At 37.9% G+C, this 20,655-nt stretch overlaps 1 protein-coding gene across 1 annotated transcript in view; it reads right to left on the bottom strand.

The window, feature by feature from the left end:
- EEA1 (early endosome antigen 1) overlaps positions 1-20,655 on the bottom strand; it is a 127,908-nt gene that overhangs the window by 44,249 nt on the left and 63,004 nt on the right. The window contains exons 11-13 of the mRNA XM_036761429.1: positions 10,741-11,079; positions 4,933-5,082; positions 865-984 (exon numbers count right to left, since the gene is read on the bottom strand). Of these exons, the coding sequence (XP_036617324.1) occupies positions 865-984; positions 4,933-5,082; positions 10,741-11,079 (609 nt within the window). The remainder of the gene's footprint in view (positions 1-864; positions 985-4,932; positions 5,083-10,740; positions 11,080-20,655) is intronic.

The raw sequence follows: 20,655 nt of genomic DNA, 5'->3' as shown, positions 1-20,655 counted from the left end.
CATTCTTGTATTCATCACATCACAAAATGGTAAGTACAATTAATCTAGTGACAGCCTATATTTTTATAAACATGCTTTATTTCCATAAAGAGTAAATTTCTGAGTAATCATAACTCAGTTAATGATATTTCTCTCCCCTCTTCTTTTTTTAGGAGAACATGAGCATTAAGAAAATAGCTTAGTTATTTTTTTAAAAAATTTTAAACCGACATTCCAGGGCATATCCTGAAATCTGTATATATTCAACTTCCCCCTTTACCTTTTACACCTAGTGGTTTGAAGTTACAATGAAAGAGATTCCAACATAAAAAATTTTCTTTTAGTTAGCGCTGTCCCAGAACAGAATAGATTGCCAACAGTCCAACACCAGAGGTTTTCAGGCATAGACTGGATTGCTACTAGTTGAAAACAGTGTACACTGGATTCCTGATTTGGGTAAAGAATACAGCTAAATGACCCCTGAAGTTCCTTCCTACTCTGACTATAGGACATGACTCCTATAATTCTATCAATTATATTGGTATTATGAATGCTGATTCCAAATTATTCATAGATACTTCATCAAGAGGTACTTGGGTCTAGTGTGGGAGATACAGAATATGCTCACGCTACTGTATTCTTTCTCTTTCCCTCCATATCCAATCTGTTACCAAGGTCAGCAGACTTTACCTTCGTAACAAGTCAGGATTCAAACCCAAGTCTCCCAGCTGGGGGCTCTTTCCACTATACTCTGCCATTCCACCTCAATGTAACCAGAAAATGAAATCAACCATAAAACTCATTTTTCTCAAGTATTCTGTTCAACCAAATTGTTCCCAGTGGCTCCTCTTTCACTGCAAGGAGCACCTCCCCCAGGGCCTTTACCTGGGCTTCCCGAAGCTTGGCTGTTGTGCTCTGCTGCAGGGCCTGCTGATCTTGATGCTGCTGCCTTGTTTTATCTAACTGATGCTGCAGTTCAGTGGAATTGGTTACTTTTTCCTTCAACTTGAAAGAGAAAAGTTGGACTGTTAATAAAAAGCAAGAGGCATAATGTAGAAGTTCAATGCTAAAATTAAATTCAACAAACGTTTATTAAGGATATAATGTGTTCTGTTAGAGGAAAAACAAAATAAATAAGACACATTACCTTCATTCAAAAGGCTTACAATTCAGAAGAGAGGATGAAACATAAAGGTGAATAACTATGATACAACTTAGAACACGATTTGGTGCAGTGAAAGTGAAGTGAAGGCACAGTGGCAAAAGAAATTTAAAGGGGAAGATTTGAGGAGCTGAATCATTTTTAGTTCAAGAAACTAGGAATAACTAAAAAGAGAAAGTAGCACCTGGGCTGAACCTGTAAGAAGAGCAGAATTTCAACAGAGGTTGCTATGATGTGAACAGACCTCATTTAAGACACCCCAAGTGGGCTGGGTGTGGTGGGAAGGGGTGTGATGGATGCAGCATGTAAAACGACTAGAAGCGAAGAGAACAAGATGATATCAAGGATAACAAGTAGCTTAGTGTGGCTGAAACCAGTTACCTAACAAGCATTTACTAAGTGCCTACTATATAAGGAGATGGTGGTTAAGGAAGGATCTTAAAGGAAGAGAAGGATTCTACGAAATAGAGGTAAAAGGAGATTGTTTCCAGGCACGTGGAATGAACGGTCAGTGCAAAAGTAGGGACAGGAGTCGCAATGTCATGTATGAGGCGCACAGAGGCCAGCTGAGCTAGATCTTAAGAGCGTGGCCAGTGAGGATATAAATTGGAATTAGGCTATAAAAGGCTTTAAAAGCTAAATGAGATGTTTATATTTGATCTTGGGGGTGACAGCCATTAAAGATGACTGAGTAGGGAATCCATGGTCAAATACATGCCTAAGGAAAACCATTCTGGCAGTTATGTGTAGACTGGACTCAAATGAGGCTGGAAGACCAATGAGAAATGAAGTTGTAATAATCCAGGTGAGAGTTGAGGAGGACTTGAACTAAGGTGGTAGCTGTAAAAGCACACAGAAGGGTTGTATGTGGGATATTATGGAAGAGAATACAGGAATGGGAACAGTATCAAATAAATGATAGAGAAATAAAATAAGATGTACCCAGACTACATAAAGTCCTTAAGGTATTTATATTTATTCAATAAAAATGATGAATTATTAAAGTTTGTTTTTTTAGGTTTTTTTAATTGATCAATGACATGATCAGGTCTGTACATTAAAAAGATGATTTTGACAGTAGTATAAAGAATGGATTGGAAGGCAGGGAAACTAGAGACAGATCTGTTAGAAGGCTATTAAGAAAATAGTTCAAGCAATAGGTAATAAGGTCCTAAAAATGGTTGGTGGCAGTGTGAGTAGAAGGAGGGGACAAGACTTGGCAACTCATTAGATGTCGGATGTGAAGGAGACTCAGAGATGACTGAGTGAAGAGAGGTCAGAGGCTATGATGTTGCTGTAAGAAAGTAGGACAAAAGTAAATGCCTTTAAAACTCCTCTAGCCAGCACAGCAGTTGCCATTCACAAAGAAAAGAGAGGTTGCTGGGGTGAAGAGAAAAGTTTCCTTATCACAGAGTCTCTGGAGTCTCTTTTCATTTAAAGAAGTGGCACCATAGGAAGATTACTTCAGCCAGAGGGAATAAGACCTAAAAACAAAATGTATTTCAAACTATTAATCAGGTAACATTTGAAGTGAGAAATGCAAGGAAGACATTAGCAGACAGAGTAATTCAATTGAGCCAGGAGTTTAGAATAGAAAAGATTAACACACAAGTTCTAACAAAAGCTCAAAGGACAGACCAGATCAAAGCTGAGGCCTCTGCAACTCTTGGTGCCCCCTGGATAAAAAACCTGTGGCTAAGTAGTCCAATGGAGAGCTGAAGCAGGCTTCCTAGCTAGCTGGTGGGGCCTAAATGCAGCCTTCTCTGCTGGGGAGAGACTTACTAATCACAGCACCTCCAGGAGATGGAGGTCTGAGTTGCTGAAGGCAATCTAAAGATAGCACCTCAGCTGAAGTCTGTAGCTGAGTTATTGAATGAGCAGACTAAAAGAGAGGAATGAAAGGGCTTTACACCCTTTCCCGTATCAAGAGAAATGCTTAATCACTACAGCCCTACTCGGGGGATAATACAGGAGGCTCATAATATTATAGCCACAGCATCTCTAGTGGACGCTATTTCAGGTCATCAGTTGACCCTCAGAACAGCTGGAGCAGACAAACATCCAGCTTTCAGGTGGTAGAGAGAGGAAGAGAAGCCAATCTAGCAGAGAGCAGCAAAAGAAAGAACAGCACCTTGGTAGAATCCCAAGTGAGAGTCGCCCCTCTGTGCATGTGTGTGCCCTGGTCACACAGATTCTCTGGGCGTGCATCTCGGCCCCAAGTGCCCCCCATCCACATGGATTTCCAGCATAATTCATAGGAAGGCAGGCTCCTCCTACTAAATGTGTGTGTATTTATGGAGAGTGAGTTCAAGGCTCATGGCAGGATATGTTATATTGTTACTTTATTTCATCTGCTATTGAATTAAACCTTTGTTAAACCAAAACGTGCTCTATGTCTGACTGATAAAATATCAGTGGAAGCTTATGAGCCATAGGCTGGAGAGGACTCGGCCCCAAAACACACCTAGAACCTAGGGAAGCTAACTGGAAAACCCAAGGGCTACATAAGATAATTTCCTCAAATCCCACAAAACTTAGGTGTTATGAAAGATCTACATTAGAGACTGTTACAATACTATAACAGAAGCAAATTGTGAACAACAATTCTAATCCCATGATGAATAAATCTTTATAAAAAGAATGCTCCCCACAAAAAGGATACATTTCTAAGAAACTTTTCACTAAACTCTCATTACTTGTTTATTATTAACTAGTATCCTGAAGTTAATTCTTCACCCATCAGATATCTTAAGCACTAAAAGCATCATTAAGACAAAATACCAGAATACCTTCCTTTTTATTATAATAACTGTACTTAATCACCTGGTTTCAAAAAACAGAAGGACCACATAGGACCATATCTAAAATTCTGAGTCTAGATACCTAAAATTGAGAGGGCTGCTGGCTATAAAAACTGCATTTCTTTTTGCGGCCAAAAGGGTTTGGCTCTTTCTGATAATATGAAGCCTTTAGCAAATCTTACAACAGGTGAGGTTTTTACTAAAATATGCACATCATCTTTCTACAAGAAATAATCATGATTCTTGGGTGAGTTCTCAAGGTTTATATAAACTGCATAAATTCTGACTATAGTAAAGAAATAAGATATCTAAGATAAAATTTTCACTATGGCAAATCCTCATTCTTCCTAATCTTACAATTTCATTAATGTCTCCTTCTGTTTCAGACCATAAATCTCAACTTCTTCTCAACAACTTCATCTAAGTCTGCCTGCTCACTCCAAGCCCTGGCTTTCTGTTTGAGGTTATAAGAAAACCTTTCTATGGAGGCATTCAACAAATATTTGTCAAAAGAAAAATGAATACCCACCACTGCAAAAGAAATATTGCTAATTCCACTGTACATAATTTCATTCTTAAGACTGTTTGGAACCACAATGAATAAAGACATAGTATTTAATGAAGATTTATTTTAAAGGTGTAAAAAGGTTGAGAAGCATAGCAGCTATAAATTAAACATTTGAATAAACAATGTTCTCAAAAATAAATATTTTTTAAAATCAGTGAAAACTATCAAATTCAAGTACAAAGTCCTTATGGCAGAGGATCTTAGCCTGAGGTCTATGAACTCTTTTTTTGTAATATTTTGATAACTGTTTCAATATAATGAGTTTCTCTTTGTAAAGCTGTGCATTTCATTTTAGGTATTTAAAAATCTTATTGTGAGAGGGAGCCCACAGATTTCAGACCACCAAAGAGGCCCATGACACAAATAAGGTTAAGAGTCAATGCTCTAGAGAAAGGACAGAATGATTGGAGATATTGACCCACCTGTTCTTCCAAACGAGAAAGCTTTAACTGTAGATCAGCCACTTGTTGTTCTTTATCCATCAATTTTTCACTCGAGAGCTGTCTCTGTTCTTTAAGCCTGCCATGGGCCTCACCTAGCTGCCGTTCCGTCTCCAAAAGTTTGCTGTGTAACTTTAAAAGAAAAAGTACTTAAATTTCCCACTTATTACACCAGATTTAAGGGCTAAATAAATACCAGTGAGAAAACAATATTTTAAATCTCAGCGTTTTTGAGAATAAAAATGAGCCATGCAACAATGTCTCTTTTCTCAAATTCCTTATGGATTTTAATTATAATTTAAATGTTTTGAGTCTTTAAAATGCCTTACTCACATGCCTTTGAGGATGCTCATTTCAAAAAAACAAAAGAGAAAATTTTCCTTATATAATTCTCACCTACCAACTAGAAAAGAAGAGAGGTGAGGAGAGAAAGGGAGGGGAGGGGAGAGGAGGGGAGGAAGCCAGCTGGTCAACAAGCAGGTGCGTATGAAGAACTTACTTTGTGCCAGGCACTGTGCTAAGCTAATACCCTGTCTCTAAGCTTATTTATTCATCTGTAAAACAAAGATAACAAAGCTTGTAACACCTTTCTAACAGGGCCTGCTGAGAGTTTCTGGTGAGATAAGGTAAATAGAATGCCTAGTGAACTGCCCACTACTATCATTACATATGCAGCTAAAATATAGAGAGATATATAGAGTAAAAAGGAAAAAGGAAAGATCCAGACAAAGCTCTCCAGGAAATTTGAGGAGGGAGAAAACATAATTTAGAGGTTCCAAGAAGGCTTCACAGAGGAGCTGGCACTAAAAAATTTAGATAAGGTTAACACTTATCCTAATAGAGATTACACTGTGATAGGGAGGATAAGACATCCTATGTCATACTGTCTATTCTTGTGCTCTAGAGTTATTAATGTGCTACATGAGGTAAGAGGAGGAAATGTTGTTAGTGACTTGAAGGAGGGAGAGGCATGAGGGAGAAGCCTTCCTGGAGAAGATGGCATTTAAACCACACTTTATGGATGGACAGAAATTCAATAGATGAAGAAAGAAGACATCTGAAATATAAGGAACTTTGTTAGCAAGGGCAAGGAGGCAGAACGGTACAAGACATAATCACAAAACAGAGTAATTAACCCCGGTTGGGAGGTGTGGAATACCAGAAGAAATGGGACATTTTGGAGATTCTGAACTGAAAAGTAATGTGACCCGACTTAGGTATAAGAACAATTATTCTGGTAGCAACATAAAAGCCAGACTAGGGAGGCGATATGTCTATTGTAGAAGGCAGGCAGATGGTGATGAGGATGTGCCCTTGTAGGGTAGCAGTGGTAACCTAGGAGGGGGAAGATGCAAGGTCATGACCATGGTGGAACTGACTCGATTTTGTGATTAACTGCATAAAAGAAGTGAGGAAAAGAGAAGAATCCAAGTTAACCCTGAGATTACAAAAAGAGACAAGCAGGTGAAGAGTGATGACAGAGTAAATCAGTAAAGTCAGAAGGAGGAACATATTCAAGAGAAAGATAAGCTAAGGTTTAGAGGTGCTAAGTTCGAAGACGTCAATACATCCAGTGTACATACTACATACTTCCATAATAGGAAGATGAAGATACAGGACTAGACTTTGGAAGAAAGGCCTAGACATCTAGATTTGGGAACTATCTGTACAGAAGTGGTAGTTGAAGCCATGGGAGAGAACGATATGCCAAGGGAGAAAGTACAAAGAAGAGAAGCATAAGAAGAAAAAAACCTCTGAAAGACTTCTGCATTGTTGCTGTTACTACTGTTGTTGGTGGTCCTTCGTTCTCAAAGACTACCAATGACACCATGAGAGTTGACTCTCCAGTAGCTGCCCAAAGTTGTCAGCCTCACTCTCTCCTCCAGAGTCCAGCGGCAAAAAAACAAAAGTCAAGACTACTGATGATGGCCCAAGGATCATCATAGAAGTTGGTGAGAGATGGAGATTAGCAAGGCAGGAGGCAAACACATACAGTAGGAAGGCATGATCAACTGGGTGTGTCCACAGCTATTGAGATGTTAGAGGATGAGGACTAAAACAAGTCAGTGAGTTTGGCAATTAGGTCATTACTAAGGTTTGAAAAACTAGTTTTGATAGAGTAGTGGGAGCGGGAGGCTCAACTGCAACACCTGAGAAGACAGCAGATTGTGAGGAAATGGAAGGATCAGGTATAGACAAAATTTTTAAAGTGAAAGTGAGAAGTGAAATGAGGAAGTAGGTGGAACAGAAGGGGCAAATGAATTTTTTTTAGGATTGGCAAGAAATATTTTCTGCATGTACACAGATATCCAAGGCCATGCATTTTATTGTGGTCCTTTTTTCCTGTAAATTACTGTTTCACTGCTATTCTTCCTCCTAAATTTTAGCTATTCTCGGTGGTATCTAGTGTGCTAAGATAGCAAATGACAGCTCTCTTTCTGTCTCTCTCTTATTGGCTTAAAGCCCTTTTGATTAGATTTGCAAGACTCCTGTTCAAATATATTTGCTAAGTGCACGCTATCGCAGGCTCAGGCCCCATCATTTCTACATTTTATGCCATGGCACAGAAGTCCTGTGCCCACATATCATCTCCATAGCCAGCAGTTCACTTCCCATTAATCTGCCTTCTCTTCTAAATCCCTTGCCTTTTATTGACAACAAAAATGGGAAAACCCCCTATGCACATTAGGCCTTTAGTTTCTTGTCCTGGTCTTTCTCATCTTGAACAAGACTTCCTATACGCTCCTCTCACTAACACTCATCACCATCTGTGGGGTAGAGGTCAAAGATCAGGCAAGTCTTAGGCATTTCATCATGTCCTAAATGCAGTCCTCATAACTGTTAGTGTTAACATGAAGCAGGAGGAATGTTAGCTGAAAAGTGTGAGGTAGGGAGATTCACTGAGAATAAGAAGGATTGCAGTTTTAGGATAGGATCCACTTCGGGGATCACAGTTGCAAAGAGAGACAGGCGGGAGATGGGAGGCTGATTAAAATAAGGCTAAGGCTTCCTAAGGATACAGTATGGACATGCTGCTTCAGCTCATTAATATACTTCCCTCTTCCAGATTTCTCTATTATTATCCAGGGATCCACACCATCCTTCCAGGTTCACAACCTCAGGATGGTTCTTGACTATTCCCTCTCATTCACCTTAAATATCCAAGCACTTGCCAAATCTTGTCATTTCTAGTTCCACATTTCCTCTTGAATTCCTAGCCTTCTCTCTACCCACACAGCCACCACTCTTACTCAGGCTCTCATCACCACCTCTCCCCCTGACTACCATAATATTAGTCACCCTGCCTCAAATCTTGTCCCACTCCTATTCATTTTCCACACTGATGCCAAAGTGATTTCCCTGACAACACCATTCTTCTTAGCACTCCCTCTGCTAACTCTACCACCATCACACCAGAAGTTCTAGTCTCCTTTGTTCCATGCCCAAAGAAGTCATCATCAAGTGGCATCTTACTTATGATAAGCATCTGTATTTAGTTAGGTTAGGACTCAACATAGATTGTTGAGACTGTAGTAAAAGCCTTTCTAGTCTGATAGAACCTGCCAGACCTAAATGTGGTGGCACAGCCTTCAACAATTTAGGGCTCATTTCCATGCCATGATGAGGCAATAAATTTAGAACAGAACTTTAAGAAGACATCACAGTGTAGTGAATAAAGTACTGGATTTGGAAACAAGAAGGCATGGAGTTCAAATCCCACCTCCAATATTTACTAGGTGTCTGACTCTGGAAAAGCCACTTATCTGAGCATCAATTTCCTCATCTGTATAAAAGGGTCCAATATTCTCAGTGCCCACTTCACAGCACTGTTTGTGAGGCTCAAATGAGGTGATGTATGTAAAGCACATGCAAACTTCAAGGAATATAAATATATTATTTCATATAAATATATTTCATGTAAATATATTTATATTCAATATAAATATAAATAAAAGCATATAAAAGCATAGAGGATTGATCAGGAGAGTTCCCAAATCAATTTGATGAGGTTAGCATGTCATAAGTCTTTGTTTGGGACTTTGTGTCTCACTGAGGAAAAAATAAAATGGTTTCAGCTATTGTGGGTCCTCTTCAGTCCCCTGTAGTCTGGACGTCCCTCAGAAGGAAAAATGAACTTGAGGCTACTAGAGAGGCAACCCACTTTTCATCAAACCTTAAGTTTCAGAAGAATTTAATCACATGGGCTTTTATGATATGCCCACATCATGGACTTAGTCCTTTGTACAGGGGGAATTTGTTATCCTCTTCCCTCCCATCTCCTTCCCCACCCCTTCCTTCCAGGCTGGCTGTTCAGGGAGGTCTTCTTTATCTTTCTAAAAGATTATATCATAGGCCTTTCCAAGAACTCAATATTGTCCAAGAAATCCATCTTTCTCTATCTAGGGATCCAGGGGATTCAAGCAGGGGGTTGGGGGTTATCTAGTCTCCTCTCAGGCAACATAAGTAGAGCACAGGTAACTTACAAAGCTCTCTTACCCTTCGATAGTCATTAACAGCTCTCTAAGGGAAAAGGAGGTGAGGGAGAAGGCTGTGTACATGCAAAGTGTTCCCCCTCACATCCACATCCTGCCCAGACCATAACCTAGAGTATGCTTAGCTTTGCTGCTCTCTCAGAATCTCCCCAGAAAGTGAAAAAGAGTTGAAGGAACAACTGTGCAAGAGATCTTCTTTTTTACAGGCTATCACAAAGAGGTGGCTCCCAACCACGACAGCCCAAACCAACCAATTCATTCCCAACTGATAAGATCCAAAGTTTACCACCCTGTGAGCTCAGAGAATTCCCTGATAAACCTTTAACAGAGGCAAAAGGCTCTAGCCCCTACAAAAAGAATATTGCATTAGACAGACACAGTCAACATATCATTTAGTTTGCTAAACTGCTTTTCCTTTTCTAAGCTTTGTTACTACAAAGGATGGGTTCATTGGGCAGCAGAAGGAAAACAAATATAGCAAAAAATGAATGTGATATAAAAACAAAGTCTACCAAAAAAAGACAAAATGAAAAATAATACCATACAAAGGATTCTTAAAGGTTCCTAGGCTGGTAAATTACAAAGTAGTTAAAGAATCTACAAATATAGCTGTTCTGCTCACAGCAAATTCCATTCACTTCATTCATCATCCACTATATGCAAGGTGCTATGCCAGGCACTGATAAAAAAAAAAAAGGCTAAACACAAGCAGGAGGAATACTGAGGTTTATGTAAAAGAGACCTTACCTCTGAATTGTCAAAGAAGAACAGAGAGTCAAGGTGGCAGAAACAATGATGATGGGAAAATGTGGGAAGAATAGAGTTTATAAGACCAAAAGTCTAGTAAGTCAACAGGAAAGAAAGGACCTAAGCTAAGAGACAGCTCAGGGCTGGAGAAAGAGATTTGGAAGTCTTCAAACAAGAGAAATTATCAGAATTACTGACTTTTCTGAAGGCAGGTACAAAGCAAGAAGAGCTAAACCATGGAAGAACTTGCTTGGTAAGAGGTTAGATGCAAGAAAAGGAATTGGCAAAACAGGCAGGTAAGTAGAGAGGTGAGAGCCCAGCAGCCTAGTCTTAGGGAAGTTGTATGAGAAGAGAATTCTAAGGCAGCACTCAGTGCCAAATGTTACAGAAGTTAATGGTGTTAAGGCCAGAGAAAAGGCCACTGGATTTGGCAACAGGCAGTGATTTCAGAAGCCCGTATTTACAATTATGATTCCAGTGCAAATGCTAGGGAAGAGAGGATGTAGAGTCAACTGGATCCTATAAAGTAAGTACCAAGAACGTCTCTTACTTGATTAATCTCACTTTGAAGCTGAAAACCATGCTGCTCTTTCTCCTCTCTTTGCTGCTGGAGTTGTTTGAACTCCACCTTGAGATGCTGATACTTGCTCTCGATTTCTGACAATTCCTCCTTGAGTTTCTGGCTCGCCTCCCCCTTTTCCACAAGCTCTCCCTGTAACCTCTGCAGTGAAGCTTCCGATGAAGATAATTTTGATTGAAGCTGTTGACAATCAAGTTCTTTCTGATGAAGGTTTGCTTGAATATTCTTTTTACAAACATGCTCTTCATTTTGTTTCTCCTCTAATTGAGTGTAATCTTGTTCTTTCTTCAATAACTTTTCGGTCAAATTCTGAAAAATCAATTGAACATTTCATATTAAGTAAATTATTATAACAACTTTAGAAGAAGCTTTATATTAATAAATTTACTAAGTTTAAAAGCAAGTCAGTTAATAGATATCACAATAAAGCAAAAACTAACCCAGGCTTAGCACTCACCAGTTTTTAAAGCCATCTTTTATTAGTGGCTCTACAAGATGGTTCTCACTGTGCAACTCTGAACCTACAGTGAACAGTTTTTCACTGTAGGATGAAGTTGCTCAATGAGATAAACGCTCATTAACAAGGACAAGCTAATATTCTCCTTACATTTATGCTGAGAATAAAATCTACCTGTGGTAGTTTGAATAAACCTCTGGATTTTTTGGGCCTCTTTGACATCCATAAGGCCTCTGTGAGACATGCTGCTTCTGCTTTAGAAAAACCCTTTCCTCCTGAGTGGAATTTCCACCCTGTCGCTTTTTGAAACTCCTCATATGTGGGATCTTCCATGCTAAAAATTTTCAACCCTAGGCTGTTTTTGTCAACCAGAACTAACTAACCAATCCTTGCCTGGCACCTGCCTGCCTATGACATCAGAGGTGGGAAAACAATCAGACACCTGAGACCTTAACCCTCCCTATACTACGGCCCTCACCAGTTTTGTTTCTAACCACATTAACAGGTTGCCCAAGCCTGACCTGGTCAGTGTGAGCTGTCTTGGTATGCAGAACTGCCCTGAAAGTGGCAGGGGAAGGGGGTATGATATCTCATGGACCTAGAGTAGACACTATGATCCCAGCCACGTCCCATGATGATTAAGAAGAAGGGTCAGAGAACTGAATGAAGCTCTTGGCAACCTGCCATGACAAAGCAGAAGCCTCTATGCTAGACCACCAATCTTCTCTCTCTTGCTGCCAGAAGGCCTTAGGACCAGCAGCTGCTATGGCTGTTGCCCCTGGCCATACCTTACTCCCTGGCTTGTGCTCAAGATCCCCCAACGAATTTCCTTAAGCCTCAAATCTTTCTTTGTGTGAGTTAAAATGCACAAAATTAAAGGTCTCTTGTTTTTGGACTGGCTGGCCTAACACTTGCAAAAGACCAAAAACCACTCAACTGACTCAGATGCTAACCCTTCTGCAAGAAATTATTTGGAAAATAAGGATTATATTAAGTGATTTCTAATTTCTTCATCTTAGAGATATACACAATTCTAGATTACAAAGAAGCTCGGTGATTTTAAATTTTTCATATGCTTAATTTAAATATTGTAATCTTAAAAGAACCTGGCTTCTCTAGTTCAATCCTTTTCCTCTTCTTAGTATAAGAGCTTAAAGTCATGGATTTAATACGTACTCAGATTTTAAACTGGGACAAGTTATACTCTAAAAAGTCTGCTGACCAAGCTACCAGTTTCTTTTGGCTTTTTGGTTGGTTTTGGGGGGTTTTTTTTGGTGAGGCAATCAGGGTTAAGTGACTTGCCAATGTCACATAGCTAGTAAATGTCAAGTGTTTCGAGGATTTTTACAAAGGTTTTCCTGACTCCAGACTCTGAGCTCTATCCACCGTGCCACCTAGCTGCCCCCAGTTTCTTTACTGGTGACATTGACCACCAAGTTGCAAATAAAATATGAAATCAAGAACTTTTCCTTAGACTACTGGCAATCTTGGGTTTCAATAGTTTCTCTCTTTATTGACATTTCACAGTTGTGTGCAAACTCACTTGAATCCATGTCATGTGCACTGGGTCTGGAGTCAGGAAGACTTGGTTCAAATCTGACCTCTCAGACATTTGCTAACTGTGTGACCCTGGGGAAGTCACTTAACCCTATTTGCCTCAGTTTACTCATCTGTAAAGGAAGAAAATGGCAAACCACTCTAGTATCTTTGCCAAGAAAACTCCACAAGGAGTCACAAAAAGTTGGACACAACTGAAATGACTGACCAACACATAAGCTTAAGAATAAATTTTTAATGAGTAAGATTAGCATACTAACCTAGCATTCACTGAGTTGACTGTAGCTAATAAATATTTAATGTACCCCTGTGTAAAGGGCAGATGAGGAAAAACAAAATCAAGCATTCTTAACCATGGACCCTTTGAGGGTCTACCAGCATAAATGAGGATAAATTATATCTTCATTTTCACTAAATTCACAAAGATTTCTAAATAAAATTAAGCATTTATTTCAATTATTCTGAGAAAGGAGGGAAGAATCCATGAGCTTCAAACTGCCAAAAGAAGTCCATGACACAGAAAAAGTTAGGAACCCCCTCTAGCTGTGGGATGGAAGTAAAATGATAGGAGTCAAAATTATGGTCATTTGCTGACAACAAGCATAAAGAGGATGTTTAGGTTAGAAGAAATGGCAAGAGCAAAAAAGCAACAAACACAGGGAGCCCAGCTAGTGATGTGTGTGCGAGACATGTAAACAGATGAGTTTGGTGGTAACAGGGGCCAGCTGTGAGATGAAGGAGGAAGGTACAAAGCTAAGCTCCCTAGGTGGTGGAGATTTTGAATTTCATAAATTAAGGAACAGGAACATTACAGGTTCCTACACAGAGAAGTCAAAAGGACCAAAATAATAGTGTTAGATAAAGATAATCTGAGAAGCTAAATGGATCAGATGGAATGGAGGCTGCAGCAGCACTTCATGAAGCCAGCAAGCTGATAGCCTACACTAAGTCACGGTCATGGGAAAAAAGAACTCATCCAGAGAAGAATGCTTTCCACTGAAGTTAGTCATATTCAGCAATTAAAAAAAAAGGTCCCTGACAATTTCATTACATTTACTCATTTTGGAAACAGAATTTATTTAGATCTAGTAAATTCAGTGACCCTTAGTCAAATCACTTGACCTCTCTCAGTCTCAGTTTTCTCATCTGTAAAATGGTGCCTCCCTCCCGAGGTTGTTGTAAGGATCTAAGGAGGTAATGTTTGCGAAGTGCTTAGCACAGTCTGTTGCACACAGTAAGTGTTACATAAATATTAGCTATTATTATAAACTACATTTTAAAATTTTATAGTTTTTCTCAAGGACTCTGAGTTAGAAGAGTTCTTATGCCAAGTTTATATCTACTGAGTAACATGGGTAGGATGTATTTAACAAATTATGACTTAAGAAGTTGATGATTCAGTTAGCAATGACTATCCCTCTGAGTATAGGTTAATAATAAGTCAGTATAACATCAGGCTATTCTTTTTACTTAAAATGCATTTGTCTTATTATCCAAATTAGAGGCATGTCTGCCTTGTTATAATGAGTTGCAGTATTTTCTCTGTTCTAATTTATTTACCAAGTGCCAGTTGTATACAAAATACTATACTATGCCTACATTAAAATGGTTAGCTCATACTGACAGCATGTGTCTGTGTCTCTTATGAGTTGATGTTACTGAGAACAAAATGAACAAAATTTCTTTGCTGTTATTTTAAGGGCAAAGCTCTTTCCATTAACTCAAAATGTGAATACAGGCAAACCTTGCTTTATTGCACTTTGCAGATATTGTGTTTTTTTACAAATTGAAGGTCTGTGGCAGCCCTGCCTCCAGCAAGTCTGTCGGTGCCATTTTCCCAACAGAATGTGCTCACATCATGTCTCTGTCATATTCTGGTAATTCTCACATTATTTCGGACTCTCATTATTATTATATCTGTTATGGTGATCTGTGATCCATGATCTTTGATGTCACTTTTGGAATTATTTTGGGGGTGCCATGAACCACACCCATAAGGATGGTAAAAATGGAGAAACGTTGTATGTGTTCTGACTGCCTCACTAACCAGCCATTCTCCCAGCTCTCACCCTCTCCTCAGGCCTCCCTATTCCCTGAGACAAAACAATATCAAAATCAGGCCAATTAATAACTCTACAGTGGCCTCTAAGTGTTCAAGTAAAAGGAAGAGTCACATGTCTCTCACTTTAAATTAAGAACTAGAAATGATTAAGTTTAGTGAAGAAGGAATGTTGAAAGCCTAGATAGGCCAAAAGCTAGGCCACCACCCTGGTCAGTCAATAGCCATCAACACTGAGTGAGGCAAGACCTTCCACCAGCATAGGGATTACAATTAGCTGAAGACTCAGGTGATGGTTAGCATATTTTTAAGCAATAAAGTAGTTTTAATTAAGGTATGTACATGGCTTTTAGTCATAATACTAGTAGTACTACATAATAATATTAGCACTATAATAGTATATTCACGCATATTTATATATGTATATGTGTGTGTGTATATATATATATATATAGCATAACAGTATATAACAGCCTACAGCATAGTATAAGCATAACTTTTACATGCACTGAGAATACAAAAATTGATATGATTCACTTTATTGCAATATTCACTTTACTGCAGTGGTCTGGAACCAAATCCTCAATATCTCCAAGGTATGCCTGTACATAAATGTTGAGGAATAATTACTTAGATTGGTGTCCATAGCTGTTGATATACACTAGAAATATGACATTGTTATTACTATCGTGTTAATTTGTTATGACAATGCCAATATAACAAAAGGTTCCATTACAGTCTCATCTCATCATACTTGGCCTCCTGGCACCTCTTACTCTATGAAAAAACTCACCCTGATCAACAAAATTCTTCTCAATTAATGCTTTCTATTTTCTTCCAGTTTGCTTCTCTTCCTTTTTTCATTGCCCATCCAATTTTTCTAAAGTGAATTGTATTAATTATGGGCATTCAGGATCCCTGGACCTAATTAGAGTAGGGCACCCATTCCTGTGAATTTGATTAACTATGTATGTGGAAAAAGCTGTGCAAAAATGATTACTAATAAGTATCTCTGTTAATCATCGTTGATTCAGACTTGTAACACAAGCTAACAAATATTGTTTTCTTTACTTAACAGATGAGTAAAGCATGGCTCACAAAGGGTAAAATGACTTGACCAAGGTCACATGGCCAGTAAAATGGTAGAGACCAAGGTCCCATGGCTAGTAAAATGTGAGGTCCAGAACTAAAAAGAATCCCAGATCTCTTCATTCCTAGCACTCTTCAATACTCTAGAGTGACTCTCAGAGAAAAGATGTTAGAAAAGTGAGAGGTTTGTGTTTGTTCGTAAGGGTGTCTAAACAAAATTAATTTTAATAATCTCTATGGCTCTCGTTTTCAAGGAAGCTAAGGCTCAAACTATTCATATTAGCAAAAACTGCAATTTAAAACTAGATGCCCTTATGCAGAAACAAAAAACAAATCAATGTTATCATTTCCTGTAATACAATTATAATTACAGCTATACAGAGTTTCTACTGAGTCACACATTTTCTGAAGGTACATTATATATAGCTCAGCCAAGAAAATTTTCTTTAGAATAAGAGAATTGTTAATTCTGGCTAACCAAAGAGCTTCAGAATATATACTAATTCACTTGAATTAAATTTAATAATAAGATAGTTCAAAAGTTAATGAGGCAGAGTATAAATCTGATTAACACTGACTATGAAATTTCTTAAATATTTTTGCTTATTTTGCTTTTAATTAAATTTAAAAGTGTCCAAGAAAATCCCTCGAAGAGTACAAAAGCAGGAATAACAATAGAATAAATCTGTTATTAGAATTAATAGATTACTTAAGAGAAATTCCCATTTTACTACCCTTACAGATGTCATACTATGTCATGCAAATTAATGAGAGTGAGATGATACCTAAGGTGAATTGAAAAGCCTTACCTTCAAAAGAGCCACTATATTATAATAATATAGATATTAATGGGAAGTATAGAACTTTTATTCGGTTAGCAAATATTGAACACCTACTTAATGTGACCATCTACAACACTATTCATATTGTACATTCACTATCCTTTTTGGGTTCTTTTTTAATCTATAATGGCTATATGATCAAGTAATTTCAGGCTGTGAATTTCCAACCAGATAATTTCTTTCTTTCTTTTTTACCCAGTATTACTATGTCCTAACAGACATACTCACAACTGACGATTATCTGTCATAATCATTCAACATCTACTAAGTACCTGTGTGGCAGGTACAGTGATATGGGCAATATGGAAAATCACCAAGAAAGAGACAAATAGGAAGGGCATTATCTCTGGAATCAGAGAAGCCTAAGTACAAATCCTACTTCTGAGAACTACCTGTGTGTCTGTCAGTCACCTTGGGCAAGTCTCTCAGCCTCTGGGGTCCATCTGGTCTCTGATAACTTTTCCAGGTCTAGATTTTTGATCCTGTAAGCCAGAATCTGTTTCTTAAACTAGAAGTTGTAAACTTTTTTTTTCATAAGTGGATTTTGTAGAATTTGGTTTCTTTTGTAACCCTATGTATTTTATGTTAGGCATTTAAAAATACTATTCTGAAAAGACAGGACCATGCTCATTGAATTGAGTTTTCTTTCTTTTAAATGTCTGTAATTATGAAGAACCTAAGAAAACAAATGCTACCTACCTCCAGAGAAAAAACTGATGGAATCTGAATGCAAATCAAAACATACTTTTTTTTACATTTTATTTTTCTTGCGGTGTTTTTTTTTTTGGGGGGGGGGGGCTGTCTTTGTTTTCTTTCACAACATGACTAACATGGAAATGTTTAGCATGACTGTAGGTGTATAATCCATATCTAACTGCTTGCCATCTTAAAGGAGAAGGTAGGAGAGAGGGAGGGAGAGAGAGACTTTGGAACTCAAAATTTTTAAAAAACAAATGTTAAAAATTGTTTTTACATGTAATTGGAAAAAATATATTAAAATTTTCCAAAAAGAAATAAATGTCCTTATTTACATTGTCGTCATTGTGTATACTGTTTTGGTTCTCACCAGACTGTCAAAAGGATCCAGGACACAAAAAAAGGTTAAGAACCCTTGCAAAAGCTTGATTTACAGGAACAAGCAAAAAGATAAATCTTAAGAGACCCTGTGAAAAGGGAAAGAAGAAAAGTGAAAGCATGCTGTGGGAAATTTTTTTAAAATTTAATTTCCCTTCTTGAACCACTTAAGGCATAGAAAATGGTAAATTTTTGGCAAAAGATGTGACAGAACTTTCTTTTTCTCCTTTTGGAATAATTATGTCTGAAACTTTTAAGAAATGTTTAAAAGTCTTAATATTAAGTTAGTAATAATAGTAAATTAATGACTGAATTCTAGGAAAATAAAGAAGAAACTGTATTCATAGCAGCACTGTGTATGATAAGATAAAGATAAAAAGAGAATGTGTCCAGTGGTTGAGAAGGGCTGAATTGTGGGCATATGAATACAGAGCGTTGTGCTGTAATGAATGACAGAAATGTCCAGAGACCTAGCAAAAGTCAGAAAGGAATCTATCTAGTTCAACTATGAGTTTACGAAGGAGGAAACTGACAACCAGAAAAGTGACATGACTTTGTCCAAGGCCACAATGGTGCTGCAAACACAAAAACAGGGCCTGTCTTCAAGCACCTTATGTTCTATTAGAAACAACGCTCAGATCTAATACAATGGATGAGTATCATACTGTTCAAGTTGCAGCATGTAGCCTTCCTTTATGTTAACACTTGATAAACTACAAGAAGAAACTGGGATTCTAATTCTAGTAATTACAGTAACTTGATTGTGAAATGCAGAAGTACTCCAGATAAAAACTGGTTATCAACCATGGCCACTAACCAGAAAGAAAGGAAAAATAATTCAGGTTCCTTAACTATAAAACAAAAATCTTGGACTATAAATGCTTTCTCAATTGTCTTCTAGCTATGAATTCTATGACCCTATAAAGGAAAGGAACCAGGGATTTATTTGTCCCCCATATCTGGAATGCTCTCCCTCCTTGTCTCTGCTTCCCGGCTTCCTTCAAGCCCCAGGTAAAATCCTACAGAAAGCCTTTCTAATTCCCCCTTAATGCTAATACCTTCACTCCCTTGATAATCTTCCATTTATCCTGGGGAGAGGCTATTTGTACATAGTTATTTTCTTGTAGTCTCACCTGAGCGCCTTAAGGGCAGGGTCTATCTTTTGCCTTACAAGGTGTCCTCAGCACTAAGCATAGTGCCAGGTGCACAGCACGTGCTTAATAGATGTTTACTGACTTCAAAATCCAGGGAGAACCAGCATAACAGAAAGCCCAAAGACAACTAGAAGCTCAAAGAAATAAAGCCAGATCATATACAAATTCCAGAGGCCCTTCTCAAATATATGTCACCCAGATGGCCAATAGATCTGTTTCACCTAGCAACATGAGCCACTGTCTAAAGGAAAATAAAGGTAGCGAGTATAAAAACCAGTAAAGGGTCTTACAGACCTTAATAAGCATTTTTATATGATTCCAGAAACAAATGAAAATGATTACAAGGCTCTCCAATGACATGATTAAAGAGATTAGAGCAAGATTACTTTAATGTTCCAGACAAGGCAGAATAGAGTGGGAAACAGACAAAAGTAGAGAAACTGGCAGGAAAATCAATTTTGTAAACCAGGTGCAAAGGAAGCAGGAGCTTATATTAGAATTATGCCTGTGAGAATCAAGAGGAAGGAGTAAATATGATAACTATTAAAACATAACATCTAGATACAAATATAAAAAAGCTAACTAACAAGTACTGAAAATAGTTTCCCATGTTTTGATCATTTTAAGGAAGGTGTATGACTCATATTTTGAGACAGATGTGCATTTATCTAAAAGTACTGGCAATAACTATGTTTTTTTAATTATAAAATAAATCAGCTACCTGATTTCATAAAAATTCATAGCATCAAAATATTAATATTCTTATGACTGATAGGAATGGCAAAGTGCATAGAGAGCTGGCCCTTGAAGCCAAGAATATCTGACTTGAATTGAGTGCTCTGGATAACTCTCTATGACTAGAAGCTGCAGAGAAAGTGCTGACCTGTATTGGTACCTTGAGTTACCATTTCCTATGAAATCACATGTCCAGCCCCTGTTTCTATGACTTATAAAGTAAGATAGCTTATCTTTTTCTTCAATAAAGTAATAATAAATAGAAAACATTCTGTGTTCTTTTTAGTTCACCAATTATGTGAATAACAAAATGTTTCATTCTAGTAACATGCACTATGGATTATTCACACATCTTTGATTTAAAAGATATTTTACTTTAAATACACTAAATGGATCTCTGGTCTCACCCATGTGAAGAGATGCAGATTACAATGCATTCCTTCTTGTCCATCTGACACTAGACTATATCACTCACTCACGTCCTCCCAAAAGTTCACCACAGAAATGTCCACCCAACATACTAAGGGCCTTTTCTCATTTTCTCTTTATATCAAAAGGATACCGGGGAAGTACATGGGCTGTCCATTGTTATCCCTTCCTCTTCTCAAGTGACCAGTCGATTTATTTATTTTTTGGTCATGCTTTTCTTTGACAACATTTTTTATTCCAAGTCTCCTTCATGATTCTGGCTTCCTAAAGTTAGGCAGCCATATGTTTTCCATTGCCCTCTTAATGATATTTATTTTCAGTCCTTAGACGAATATAGCATTCTGTGACTTACCATGAATGCAATATCTCCATAGGAAAAGCAGAATACCAGTATTAAAAAGACGGGTCTTTAATTAAAAGGTCGTGGTAATTAAAGAAGGTTTCACTTTCTCCAAGGCAGTCCAGATTACTTTCTTCCTCCTGTTTAAC

This window comes from Trichosurus vulpecula, chromosome 5 (assembly GCF_011100635.1).
Source record: "Trichosurus vulpecula isolate mTriVul1 chromosome 5, mTriVul1.pri, whole genome shotgun sequence".
Taxonomy (NCBI): Eukaryota; Metazoa; Chordata; class Mammalia; order Diprotodontia; family Phalangeridae; genus Trichosurus; species Trichosurus vulpecula.
This window is presented reverse-complemented; position numbering and strand designations above follow the sequence as displayed.